At 40.1% G+C, this 12966-nt stretch overlaps 1 protein-coding gene across 2 annotated transcripts in view; it reads right to left on the bottom strand.

The window, feature by feature from the left end:
• LOC139175583 (NACHT, LRR and PYD domains-containing protein 3-like) overlaps positions 1-12725 on the bottom strand; it is a 50958-nt gene extending 38233 nt beyond the window's left edge. For both annotated transcript variants that reach the window (XM_070766750.1, XM_070766759.1), the window contains exons 1-2: positions 12644-12725; positions 2124-2412 (exon numbers count right to left, since the gene is read on the bottom strand). In XM_070766750.1, coding sequence (XP_070622851.1) covers positions 2124-2391 — 268 coding nt within the window. In that variant the 5' untranslated portion in view covers positions 2392-2412; positions 12644-12725. The remainder of the gene's footprint in view (positions 1-2123; positions 2413-12643) is intronic.
• Positions 12726-12966: the final 241 nt, after the last annotated feature.

Raw genomic sequence — 12966 nt, 5'->3', positions numbered from 1 at the left:
GATCAGTGGTTGGATCCCAAAATACTGCCGATCATCTGTGCCAGGCAGTGCGGATACAATATTCGCTCCATAAGACACACAGACATTTGTGGGGAGGGAAGTGTGTCTTATGGAGAGAAAAATACAGTATGTCTTTACCACATTTTAAATAACATTTCCCATCAACTTTTCATTCTTTTATTTTCTATCCTAAGTAGTTTAAGGAAATTCCAGCTCTCTAGATCTTCAAGAGATGAGTGGGTTATACCTGCTGTTGTTACAAAGATACCATCCAACAAGACATCATAAAAACAAAGCAGCCCTACGGATTGCAAAAAGACACAAATGGGATTTCTTCTTGGCATTATGACTGATTCTGGGACACTTCTTGGCTCCCTAATTTGGCATCCCCCCTCTTAAAAAAGTACTCAGGGTATTTTAGTTATTTGGAGACTGTCGTAAATATCTCAGTTCCTTTCCACTTGGGGCACCTGCAAGAGAATGTTGCTTTCTTTGTTCTCTGGTTCCACTCAACATCACATGCCCTGATTTTTTTTCCTAATAGTAATGACAACATCACCTGGGACATAGAATAATACTGTATCATGTCAGGAAGCACATTAGAAAAAGAATGGACTAAAATTCAGCTTTTAAGGGTGTCTGAAATTTAGATCAATGGACTAAATTGTTTCTCTTAAACTCAGTACAGTGGAACCCCGACATAAGAGCTGCTCTACTTAAGAGCAACTCGAGATAAGAGCTGGGAGGGGAGAGATATTTTTGTTCTACTTACAAGCCCAAATTCGAGATACAAGCGCCAAGGAGCTGTCTCCTGAAGCCAAACGCTAACTTCCGCGTTCAGCTTCAGGAGACAGCTGCGAAGCGGCGCACGTGTTTTAAAAGGTTGCAGCCGGCCTGGGGGGCTCGGGGGGGTGCTTGCAGCTTTCTTTCTTGCTCTTTTTCTTTCTCTCTTTTACCTTCCCTTCCTCTATTTCTTCTTTTCTTTCTCCTTCCCACCTTCTTCCCTCCCTCCCTCCCTTCACTCATTCCTCTCTTACTCTCCCCTTTCATAAGTTTCCTTCCTTCCTTCCTCTGTTCCTGTCCCTTCCCCCTTTCTTTCTTTCTTTCTTTCTTTCTTTCTTGCTCTTTTTCTTTCTCTCTTTTACCTTCCCTTCCTCTATTTCTTCTTTTCTTTCTCCTTCCCACCTTCTTCCCTCCCTCCCTCCCTTCACTCATTCCTCTCTTACTCTCCCCTTTCATAAGTTTCCTTGCTTCCTTCCTCTGTTCCTGTCCCTTCCCCCTTTCTTTCTTTCTTTCTTTCTTGCTCTTTTTCTTTCTCTCTTTTACCTTCCCTTCCTCTATTTCTTCTTTTCTTTCTCCTTCCCACCTTCTTCCCTCCCTCCCTCCCTTCACTCATTCCTCTCTTACTCTCCCCTTTCATAAGTTTCCTTGCTTCCTTCCTCTGTTCCTGTCCCTTCTCTCTTTCCTTCCTTCCTTCCCACCCTCCGTCCATTCATTCACCCATTCCTCTCTTGATCGCTTAAAGCCGGTCCCTGGTGCAAAAAGGGTTGGGGACCTCTGTCCTACAGGATTGGGTGGCAGAGAAGTTGAACATATGTAAATTTAAAAGTTTAAGAAAGTTTACAAGTTAAGTGAAAGAAACTTCATTATTCATTTATATGTACATGTACATTTCTTCATTAAAAACATGTCTTTCTGCATAATTTAGACTAACTTTGTGAGTTTTTTGAGGGCTGGAACCAATTAAAATTATTTACATTAATTCCTATGGGGAAAAGTCGTTCGAGATAAGAGCTGCTCGACTTAAGAGCCCAGGTCCGGAACGAATTAAACTCGTATCTCGAGGTACCACTGTATATCATTTTTATTTGACAGTGATAGGAAAATGCCGAGTTGAGTGTCAGAGCAGATACTTCCCTTAAATTTGATTCCAGGCTCAATACATGGGATCCCAGGCTAGAAAGAAAGCCCTTCCTTGAAATCTCAGGAAGTCACTGCCAATCCTAGTCAACAACAAATCTGAACAACATTCAGTGGAAAATGAACTACAATCAACATTTATTTCTAGTTGATCTTACATGAAGAGAACTTTTAATCCATTTAAATACATTGTATTAACTTACCTTTCTGTCCGATTTCTTCAAGAGTTTTGGCAACATCACGTATATTGCTTTTTTGAAGGACACTGATGCACACATCTACAGCATCTTCTTCATAATACTGAATCAGAAAATCTACAACTTCTCTTTGCTTAGCTTTCTCCAATGAGGCTCTAGGAATGTTTTCCTGTCCATTGTAGTCAATATATTCTAGCCTCCATTTAAAGTCTTTAAATTGATCCTCACGAAGTTTATTCAATGCTGTGTAAAGATGATCTTTCTCATTGTTCATTTTGATTATGATGGTTTATATCTAAAATTAGAATTAAATAATTAAACTAACATTTTATGGAAATGAAGGTTGATGGGAACAATACTTTCTATTTTCAAATTAAACTAGATAGCTCATTCACAAAGGCATATGCAGTTCTTTCTAATCAATAATCATAAGTTCATTTTTATCCATTTTCAGCAAAAAGTCTGTAGGGGAATTTCCATCTTTTATACAGTTATTGTTGTTCCCTCCTAAAATCAAAGTCAATTTAGCCATTTCTGTAAATTCTACCATCTTTATTTATTTTTTATTTATTTTATTCTTTGTCCAATATACAATACATATTGAAGAGAATAGACATTAAGTAATATATATAAAGATAGAAAGTAAAAAGAAGAGAAGTAGATGGGAGGGAGAGAATATATATGATATAAGAGATAAGGAGAGAATATATATGATATATGAGATAAGGAAAGACAACTGGACAGGGGACGATAGGCACATCAGTGCACTTATATACGCCCCTTACTGGCCTCTTAGGAACCTGGAGAGATCAATTGTGGAGAGTCTAAGGGAGAAGTGTTGTGGGTTGGGAGTTGACACTATTGAGTCTGGTAATGAGTTCCACGCTTCAACAACTCGATTGTTAAAGTCATATTTTTTACAGTCAAGTTTGGAGCGGTTAATATTAAGTTTGAATCTGTTGTGTGCTCTTGTGTTGTTGCGGTTGAAGCTGAAGTAGTCGTTGACTGGAAGGACGTTGCAGCATATTATTTATTTATTTATTTATTTATTTATTTATTTATTTATTTATTTATTTATTTATTTATTTATTTATTTATTTATTATTTAGATTTGTATGCCGCCCCTCTCCGCGGACTCAGGGACGGCTCACAACAAGGCCTAAACAAATCGTAACAAATCCAAATAAATTTAAATATTTAAAAAAGTTTAAAAAGAACCCCAATATACTAACAAGCACACACACAAACATACCATACATAAATTGTACATGCCTGGGGGAGATGTTTCAGTTCCCCCATGCCTGATGACAGAGGTGGGTTTTAAGAACTTTACCGAAGGCAGGGAGAGTAGGGGCAGTTCTAATCTCCGGGGGGAGTTGGTTCCAGAGAGTCGGGGCCGCCACAGAGAAGGCTCTTCCCCTGGGGCCCGCCAACCGACATTGTTTAGTTGACAGGACCCGGAGAAGGCCCACTCTGTGGGACCTAATCGGTCGCTGGGATTCGTGCGGCAGGAGGCGGTCTCGGAGGTATTCTGGTCCAATGCCATGAAGGGTTTTAAAGGTCATAACCAACACTTTGAATTGTGACCGGAAATTGATCGGCAACCAATGCAGACTGCGGAGTGATGGCGAAACATGGGCATACCTAGGTAAACCCATGACTGCTCTCGCAGCTGCATTCTGCACGATCTGAAGTTTCCAAACACTTTTCAAAGGTAGCCCCATGTAGAGAGCATTACAGTAGTCGAACCTCGAGGTGATGAGGGCATGAGTGACTGTGAGCAATGAGTCCCGGTCCAGATAGGGCCGCAACTGGTGCACCAGGTGAACCTGGGCAAACGCCCCCCTCGCCACAGCTGAAAGATGGTTCTCTAATGTGAGCTGTGGATCGAGGAGGACGCCCAAGTTGCGGACCCTCTCCGAGGGGGTCAATAATTCCCCACCCAGGGTAATGGACGGACAGATGGAATTGTCCTTGGGAGGCAGGACCCACAGCCACTCCATCTTATCCGGGTTGAGTTTGAGTCTGTGGGCAATCTTGTGGGCAATACTTAAATTGTGTTTTAGGCGCCGCAGTTCTAAGCTTTCAAGACCCAGGATAGATAGTCTATTTTCGTAGGGTATTCTGTTTCGAGTGGAGGAGTGAAGGGCTCTTCTGGTGAAATATCTTTGGACATTTTCAATGGTGTTGATGTCTGAGATGTGGTGTGGGTTCCAGACAGATGAACTGTATTTGAGAATGGGTCTGGCATAGGTTTTGTAGGCTCTAGTCAGTAGTGTGAGATTGCCAGAGCAGAAGCTACGTAGGATCAGGTTAACAACTCTGGAAGCCTTTTTGGCGATATTGTTGCAGTGGGCTTTAGCACTTAGGTCGTTTGATATTAGTATTCCAAGGTCTTTTACTGAGTGTGGGTTGGCTGCGAGAATTTATTTATTCAGTTCATATGCGAGGTTTGGATTCTTTTTGCCGATGTGGAGGGTAGAGCATTTGTTGGTTGATATTTGAAGTTGCCAGGTGTTAGACCAATCTGAAACAAAGTCAAGGTCTTTTTGGAGAGTGAGTGTGTTGTCAGTGGTGTTGAAAAGTTTCACATTGTCGGCAAAAAGCACATAGTTGCTTGCGATATTATTACAGAGGTCATTGATATATAGGATGAAAAGAGTAGGACCTAATACGCTGCCTTGGGGAACGCCGCTTTTGACAGGGACGGGGGTGGAAATGGCGCTTCCGATTTTGACAACTTGTTGCCTGTTTGACAGGAATGCAGTAATCCAGTTGTGGAGGAGTCCTGAGATGCCATAGGATTTGAGTTTTAGGAGAAGTTTGTCGTGAACCACTGAGTCAAAGGCTTTGCAGAAGTCGATATAAATTGCATCAATGGATTTTCCTTGATCAAGGTGGGTAGTCCAGATGTTTTTGCAGTGAAGTAGTTGTAGGTTGCAGGATAATTTCTTTCTGAATCCAAATTGTTTTTTTGATAGTAGGTTATTAGATTCTAAGTAAAGGGTGATTGGTGGATTTATGATTGATTCCATGATTTTACAAGGGACACAGCATAGTGATATTGGTCTGTAGTTGTCAACTAGTGATGGGTCTCCTTTTTTGAAAATGGGGATGATTACTGCTTTTGACCACAGCTTGGGGAGAGTGCTGGTCCTGAAGGATTTTTGGAAGGTAATGCTTAGGGGTTCAGCTATGGCAGAAGAAAGTTTTCTTAGGAAGTATGCACAAAGACCGTCTGGACCGACAGATAGGGAAGGTTTGAGGTCATGGATTGCTTTTTCAACGTAGTCTATAGTGAAGATGATTTGGGTTAGGTTTTTTAATGAGTTTGGAATGCGATTTGCAAAGAGGGGAGATGAGCCATTACTGTTAACAAAAACGGAGCCAAAAAAGGAGTTGAAGAGGTTAGCTTTGGATGGGTCATCGTGGTATTCTTTGTTGTTGGGTCCTACGAGAGGTGGAATAGGTCTGGAGTCGTTAAGTTTGTTGTTGACGAAGTTGTAGAAGGCACGGTTAGATTTGGTACATAGGAGGTTTTCCTCTTGTTGACTGTGATAGTTGAGACATTCTACTTTTATTTGTTGGCATATACTTCTGTAGCGGCTTTTAAAGTTGGTTACTGGGCCTTTTTTATTTCTACGCCAGAGGGATCTTTTTTTGGTTTGTAGTTTCTTTATCGAGACTGGTACATTATTTTTTCATTTTCTTCTAGGAGAGATGAGTGGAACATGCAGATCTATAAGTCTATTAATTTGGTGTAAGAACGTGTTGTAGAGGTCATCAATGGTGATGCAGTTAGAGAACAAGGATTGCCAGTTAATAAATGAGAGATTGGCGTCTATGAGTTCATAGTTAGCTTTCCTGAAATTGTACTTAGGCGCCGCATACTTCATGTGAGTGTTTAGATGATGTAGGTTGAGGTTGAAGTTGATCGTGCTGTGGTCGCTGTTGGAAAAAGGTTCTTTTGTGTGCAGTCCATAGATAGCACTTTTGCTGTTGCAGAATATGAGATCGAGGCAGTTGTTGAGTCTGGTGTTGTTTAATACTAATTGTTCTAGTCCTAGGCTGGTGACGGCATTATAGATGGCGGTATGTATAGGTTCAGTGGAGCATTCGTTTAGTGACCAGTTGATGTGTGGTAGGTTGAGGTCACCAAGGAAGATAATGGGATGGGGGCAGGAGGTTGCCCAAGTTAGGAGGGAGGTTAGTTTAGTTGCATGTGTAATGTCGTAGTTTGGAGCTCTGTAGCACAGAAGGAAATGGAGTGTAGTGTTGAGGGAAATGTCGCAAACTAGGCTTTCAGGGAGGATGAGATCTTGTGTAACTTGAATGTTTTTTAGGTTGAGTGAGCTTTTGTAGAATATGGCTACACCCCCCCTCTGCGGGAGTCGCGGTCAGACCGGAAGACCATAATCAACTCCTCTTTTGTGGTTATTTCTTTATTTTTCCTCTTTTTTTTTTGCATATCATAGCCTCTCTCCATTTATAAAATCATTCATCCATGAGTGTTATTGTCTATCTATAATTTCTAGTAAGAAAAATTCTGGTTTCTTCTGAATATTTTTTTAATTCTCTGCATAATCATACATATTACCACCCAATATTTCTTTGTTGTTTCACTAGTCTGCCATGCATGATAAAATGTTCCTTTATGGTTTACATGTTCCCAACAGCACTTCAAAGTATTTTTATACATTTTAAATAATATGCCAGATGCCATATACCAAGGGTCATGGTATATGTGTTATATAAAAGTCATGTGTTTTCATCTGTTCTTTTTCATTTAAATCTCCACAGAAGTTTATACATTTTTGCACTTATGTGTTCCCATATGTACATAACTCCATTTCAAATGGAATTATACGGACAGACTTTGATCTAGAATGAGCCCCGGTTTCATGATACTTTGGAGATTCTGGAGATTGCTTTGTCAGCCTCTCCAATTTTTCAACTGCAAATGTTGAGGTTACTCTTGCTGTCTGAAGACTTCTGCTGAGGTGTTGCCTTGGGGTTGGGTCTTCTCTTTCCTGAGTCTCCTCCTGGCATACAGTAGTTCCTTTCCCGACACCCCAGGCCCAGACTCACATTCAGTTCAGAAAACAAACCCCCTAATTAAAGAGAGCTGGAGCTGCTTTATTCCTCCTTCCCAGGCAGTGCCAAAGCTCTTCATCCCAAGGTGTGTGTGTGTGTGTATGGCGGAGGGGGAATACTCACTCTTCCACTGGGTCTGCATCAGGATGTTTACAATTCTCTTTTCTCACCTGTCATTGTGATTCAGTCCTACCAAAAACTGTACTTAAATCCCCTTTACCTTTTTACTATTTTTATTTTATTTATTTGTCTAACACATATAAGATAACAGATATAGGTATAAACATGATTATCAATTACAGGATAAGAATACAAATAAATGGGGGCAGTGGGACAGGCAATAGTAGGCACATTGGTACGCTTAAATCTCTTAGGAATGGGGTGAGGTCAACAGTAGACAGTATAAGGTTAAAATTATGGGGGTTTGGGGAAGAAACCACAGAGTCAGGTAGTGCATTCCAGGCATTGACCACTCTGAAATTGACCATGTGAAAACAAGAAGAGAAAAGCTATTCTTATTTCTGACTAAACAAACTGCATTATTAGTGCTTTAAACCCTTTATTATTTAACCCTCTCAGCCAGCTATTGGGGTTTAGCTTCTGGTTGATGCTTGCCCTACTAGCTTTACAACAGTCAAATTACAGCCCTTGGTGAGTAATAAGAAATTGCCGCTTGCTGATCTTTCATTGCTTAAATAAAATACAAACAAATATATACTTTCCTTTAGCCTGGCTTTTGCTACATGAACAGTCTAGAGCAGTGTTTCCCAACCTTGGCAACTTGAAGATATTTGGACTTCAACTCCCAGAATTCCCCAGCCAGCGAATGCTGGCTGGGGAATTCTGGGAGTTGAAGTCCAGATATCTTCAAGTTCCCAAGGCTGGGAAACACTGCTCTAGAGGTCTCTGATCACTACAGGTTTCTGCATGTGCCCATTCACAAGTACCTCCTATATCCATCTGTCCTGAAAAGCTACTGGCCCAATGCCCATGTTAAATGATGTATTGTTTAAACTTACCAATCTCCAGTGAATAATTACAGAAATAGTCCTATACAGTACTGAATTGCAAAGCAGAGGAAAAGGACTTTTAATAAATAAATAAATAAATAAATAAATAATAGAGTCCACCCATTAAGTCGCAACTCAAGGTGGTCATAAAGTGAGTCACCATTTGACCAGATCCAATTTTTTAAATGGTTTTGCAGCAGCTGTTAAGCAAACATTGTGTTCATTATTCTTTTGGGACTTTTTTGCTGAAAAGCAGAAGTAAATGCCAGTTTTCAGCAAAAATGTCAGAAAGCAAAGTCATGTGATCATGTGATACAGCAAATGGCATAAAGTTTGTTGTGAACCACCCTGAGTCTGAGGAATAGTTGGAACAAGTTGGAATCACTGTATAATATGTAAAGAAATATTTCACTCTTGGGTTTAAACGATTTATACAAGAAATACCCGCAACTGGTGGTGGGGTATGATTGATTGTCTGGTGGTGGGCACAATCACTGAGCACATGTTAAATGTTATATGTTGTGTGTGTGTTTTATATTATAAAAATCAATAAAAATATTAATTTAAAAAAAGAGGAATAGGGCAGCATAGAAATCAAATAAATAAATAAATAAATAAATAAATAAATAAATAAATAAATAAATAAATAAATGGCAAGTGTCCAAAAACAAATCATTTGATGGGGGTGGGGCATTTGTCAGAACTTTGGAACTGGGTGATAAATACAGGATGGAGACGGGGGAAGGAGAAAGGATGATTGTGTTTGCGAGGAGAGGAATGGAAACGACAAACTATATGAAGATGAAGTACGGAGGGAGGTAAAGAGAGAAAAAGGAAAGAAGAGATAGAAGCAATAGTTATACATTTGTTTGTTTGTCAAACATGTATAAGATAGTAATACAGTAGTTTGTATAAACATAAGTAAAAAGTAACGATAAAAGAGGACAATATGACAGTAGGTACAGTGGTGCACTTATGCACGCCCCTTACAGACTTCTTAGAAATGGGGAGAGGCCAATTATAGACAATCTAAGGTTAAAGTTTTTGGGGTTCGGGGAAGAAATCACAGAGTCAGGTAGTGCATTCTAGGCATTGATCACTCTGTTGCTGAAGTTGTATTTTCTGCAGTCGACTTTCAAGCAGTTTACATTGAGTTTCAATCTTTTTTGTGCACTTGTGTTGTTACGGTTAAAGCTGAAGTATTCATTGACCAGCAGGACATTGTGGTGGATGATTTTATGAGCTACAGTTAGATTAGATCGAAGGCGACATAGCTCTAGGTTTTCTAAGCCCAAAATTTCAAGCCTGGTGGAATAAGGTATTCTGTTGCGAGCAGAGGAGTTATACATTGTTTGAAACAAATCTCCCCAACTATAGCTCATCTTCAGACATCCATGGCTTATAACAGCAACCTCTGAGACTCTGGGAACCTCCAGCCCAGTCCCTCCTTTTCCACATTTTCTGCTCCTCCCAGAAAAGGTAGTGCAGTGCAAGATCTCCTTCATAGGCATTTATTGTGGGAGGGGAAGCCTTATCTTCCTGTACATACAGCTAGTGATGGCCAAGAGCCAATCTGTGGTTTGTTGACAAGGCCAATCAGTTACACAGAGTCCAGGAAAGTGGAAATTTGTAATTTTATTTCTGATCGTAAGCAAAGGGCTTCCTGTTAGCAAAGAAAGTAACCAAGAGGAACCCTGAGCAAGAGTGGCATTATATTTTTATACCCCAGGATATAGGAAGTTAAAGACAACAATGCAATGGTTGGTTACAAACTTCTTATAATCATTAAAATAGCATGTACATAAGTACAGGTAATGCTCGGATTATGACCATAACTGAGCCTGTTCTGTTCTGTTGCTAAGCAAGTCCTGTTGCTAAGCGAGACACTTGGTGAGTTTTGCCCCATTTTACAACCTTCCTTGTCAATTACTGCAGATTAAGTTAATAATACCGCTGTAAAGTGAACCTGCCGTCCCCCTTGATTTTGCTTGTCAGAAGTTTGCAAAAGGTGATCATAGAACACCAGGACATTACAACTATCATAAACATGAGCATCTGAATTTTAGTTACATGACCCAAGGATGCAGCAATGATCACAAATGTGGAAAGCAGTCAAAAGTCACTCCTTTCAGCGCAGTTCTGACTTCAAATGGTCACGAAATGAACTGTTGTAAGTCGATGACTACCTAGAATGCTGTTCATCTTGGAACAACACTTGTAAAAGTAGTGCTGTTCAGCTGCTCTCGCCATCTGGGCTCCTGCTTGCCCCTCATCAGCCCAAGCTGCAACAAAGGGATGCAGGGATAGATGGGGAACTTATCAAATTTGCAGATGACCACCAAACTGTCAGGAATAGCCAACTCTCCAGAAGATAGGAACAAAATACAGAAGGATCTTGACAAACATGAACAATGGGCGCTATGTAAGAAAATGAAATTCAATGGTGAAAAAAGTAAGGTTCTACATTTAGGTATGAAAAACAAAATGCACAGAAAGGCATATGTAGTACCTTTCTCAACAGTAATAACTGTGAGAAGGACCTTGGAGAAGGACCTTGGAGTCCTAGTGGACAACCATTTAAATATGAGCCAGCAATGTGCAGCAGCTGCCAAAAAAAGCCAAAACAGTTCTAGGCTGCATTAACAGAGAGATAGAATCAAGATCATGTGAAGTGTTAATACCACTTTAAAAACCCTTAGTAAGGCCACACATGGAATACTGCATTTAGTTTTGGGCACCACGATGCAAAAAGGATGTTGAGACTCTAGAAAAAGTGCAGAGAAAAGCGACAAAGATAATTAAGAGACTAGAGGCTAAAACCATATGAAGAATGGTTGCAAGAACTGGGCATGGCTAGTTTAATGAAAAGAAGGACCAGAGGAGACATGATAGCAGTGTTCCAATATCTCAGAAAGAAGAGGATTCTCCAAAGCACTTGAGGGTAGAACAAGAAGCAATGGTTGGGAACTAAACAAGGAGAGAAGTAACTTAGAATAAGGAGAAATTTCCTGACAGTTAGAACAATTAATCAGTGGAAGGCTTGCCTCCAGAAGTTGTGAATGCTCAATACTGGAAGTTTTTAAGAAGATGTTGGATAACCATCTGTCTGAAGTAGTGTAGGGTTTCCTGCCTAAGCAGAGGGTTGGACTAGAAGACCTCCAAGGTCCCTTCCAACTCTGTTGTTATTATTATTATTATTAAACTTCTAGAAATTCTTCTAATCGCATCCTGCAGAACTAACTATAATTTTCTGTTTTAGTTTAGAAAAGCAATTAGCATTTTCCTGTTTATGCTTCTGTGCAAACAGGATAAATTGATGCGAGCAAGTGGGGGAGGGAGAGGCTTCTGTAAAATGGGTGCTTTTAAGGATGAAGTTCCAGACCTTCAATCTCTTCTGTTGAAGCATATGCTTAAATATTACATGTTAAGAATGCACTGAGACGGATAGGCTAACAATTGACTTGCGAGGCCAGAAAGACTGAGAATATTTTGAAATATGGAATAGATGGTACCATTGGATGGAGCATAGAAAAACAAAAATAAAAATAAAGAGTTAAAATAGAAGCATGACATGTAAATATGTATATAGAAATGTATAAATATTTTAGCTATTCTAATAACACAATATCAGTACAGTATGTCCATAAAATGTGAGGTAACTCAAAAAAAAAAGCAGTGATGTAACAATGCAGAATCACTTATTGTATTTATTGTATTATTGTTTTTACAAAAAAGACTGAAAATTAATAAATTCTATCAAATTAAATGTTATGAGACTGAACTCCATATGGCATTTCAGAACACAGGAGATTTTGTCAACATAAAATCATAGCACTAGGCTACTTCAGCTAACTGCTAGCTGTAGTTTAGCAGTTCAAATCTCACCACAGGTTGACTCAGACTTCCATCCTTCCCAGGTGGGTAAAATGAGGAGATTGTTGGGGGCAATATGCTGATTCTGTAAACTGCTTAGAGAGGGCTGTAAAAGCACTGTGAAGTGGTATATAAGTCTAAATGCTAAATGCTATTGACTAAAATCCTTCCCACCAACAATGCTTTGGAAGTTCTCAAACATGACAGAGAATGGGCCTCTGAAGTTATTTCATTCCGGTATTAACAAAAACCCCTGCAAGAGGAACCAGGGATCTGCAAGATAAAATTTCCGAAAAACCTTCGCATGCTTACAGGCTTATGGGTGAGATCAGAAACCCTCCATTGCCAGCCCTCCCTTCAAGCTCAGCTGAATGGCCTCTTTCCTTTCCTGAGACGTTTCCTCCCCGCAGAAATTACGCGGCAAAGTCTTTCCCCAAAGATTGCATGTTTTTGCAAAGCATTGGTTCCTCCCGGGAAGAATCTATCACACGGACGCGTATTACAAAATCTAATCTTCCCATATTTAAGCACTTGGGGCGTCAGGCTTACCGTTTCATGGTGAAAAACAGAAGTCTCAAAACTAAATTGGTCCCGAAATTGTAAACAGATAAAAAGACGCTCTCCTTCGTCCTGCTACGGCATCCTGTTAAAAGCACTTTCGTTTTCAAAAGCGTCCCTCCCTTCCTCCTTGTACTATTTTATGTGAGTCGCGTTCTTTCGGACGGGTCCTGAAGCAGCTGCTTCGAGAGGGGAAAAGTTTCACAACAGTTCTACTTAAACGGCCATATCAAACCTTTCCTCCACAAAGATTTAAGTGCACCAGCGTGCCTTCCCTCCCCTGTCCTAATGTTTCTTTTATGTTTATCCCCAGT

This window comes from Erythrolamprus reginae, chromosome 1 (genome assembly GCF_031021105.1).
Source record: "Erythrolamprus reginae isolate rEryReg1 chromosome 1, rEryReg1.hap1, whole genome shotgun sequence".
NCBI classification, from domain to species: domain Eukaryota; kingdom Metazoa; phylum Chordata; class Lepidosauria; order Squamata; family Dipsadidae; genus Erythrolamprus; species Erythrolamprus reginae.
This window is presented reverse-complemented; position numbering and strand designations above follow the sequence as displayed.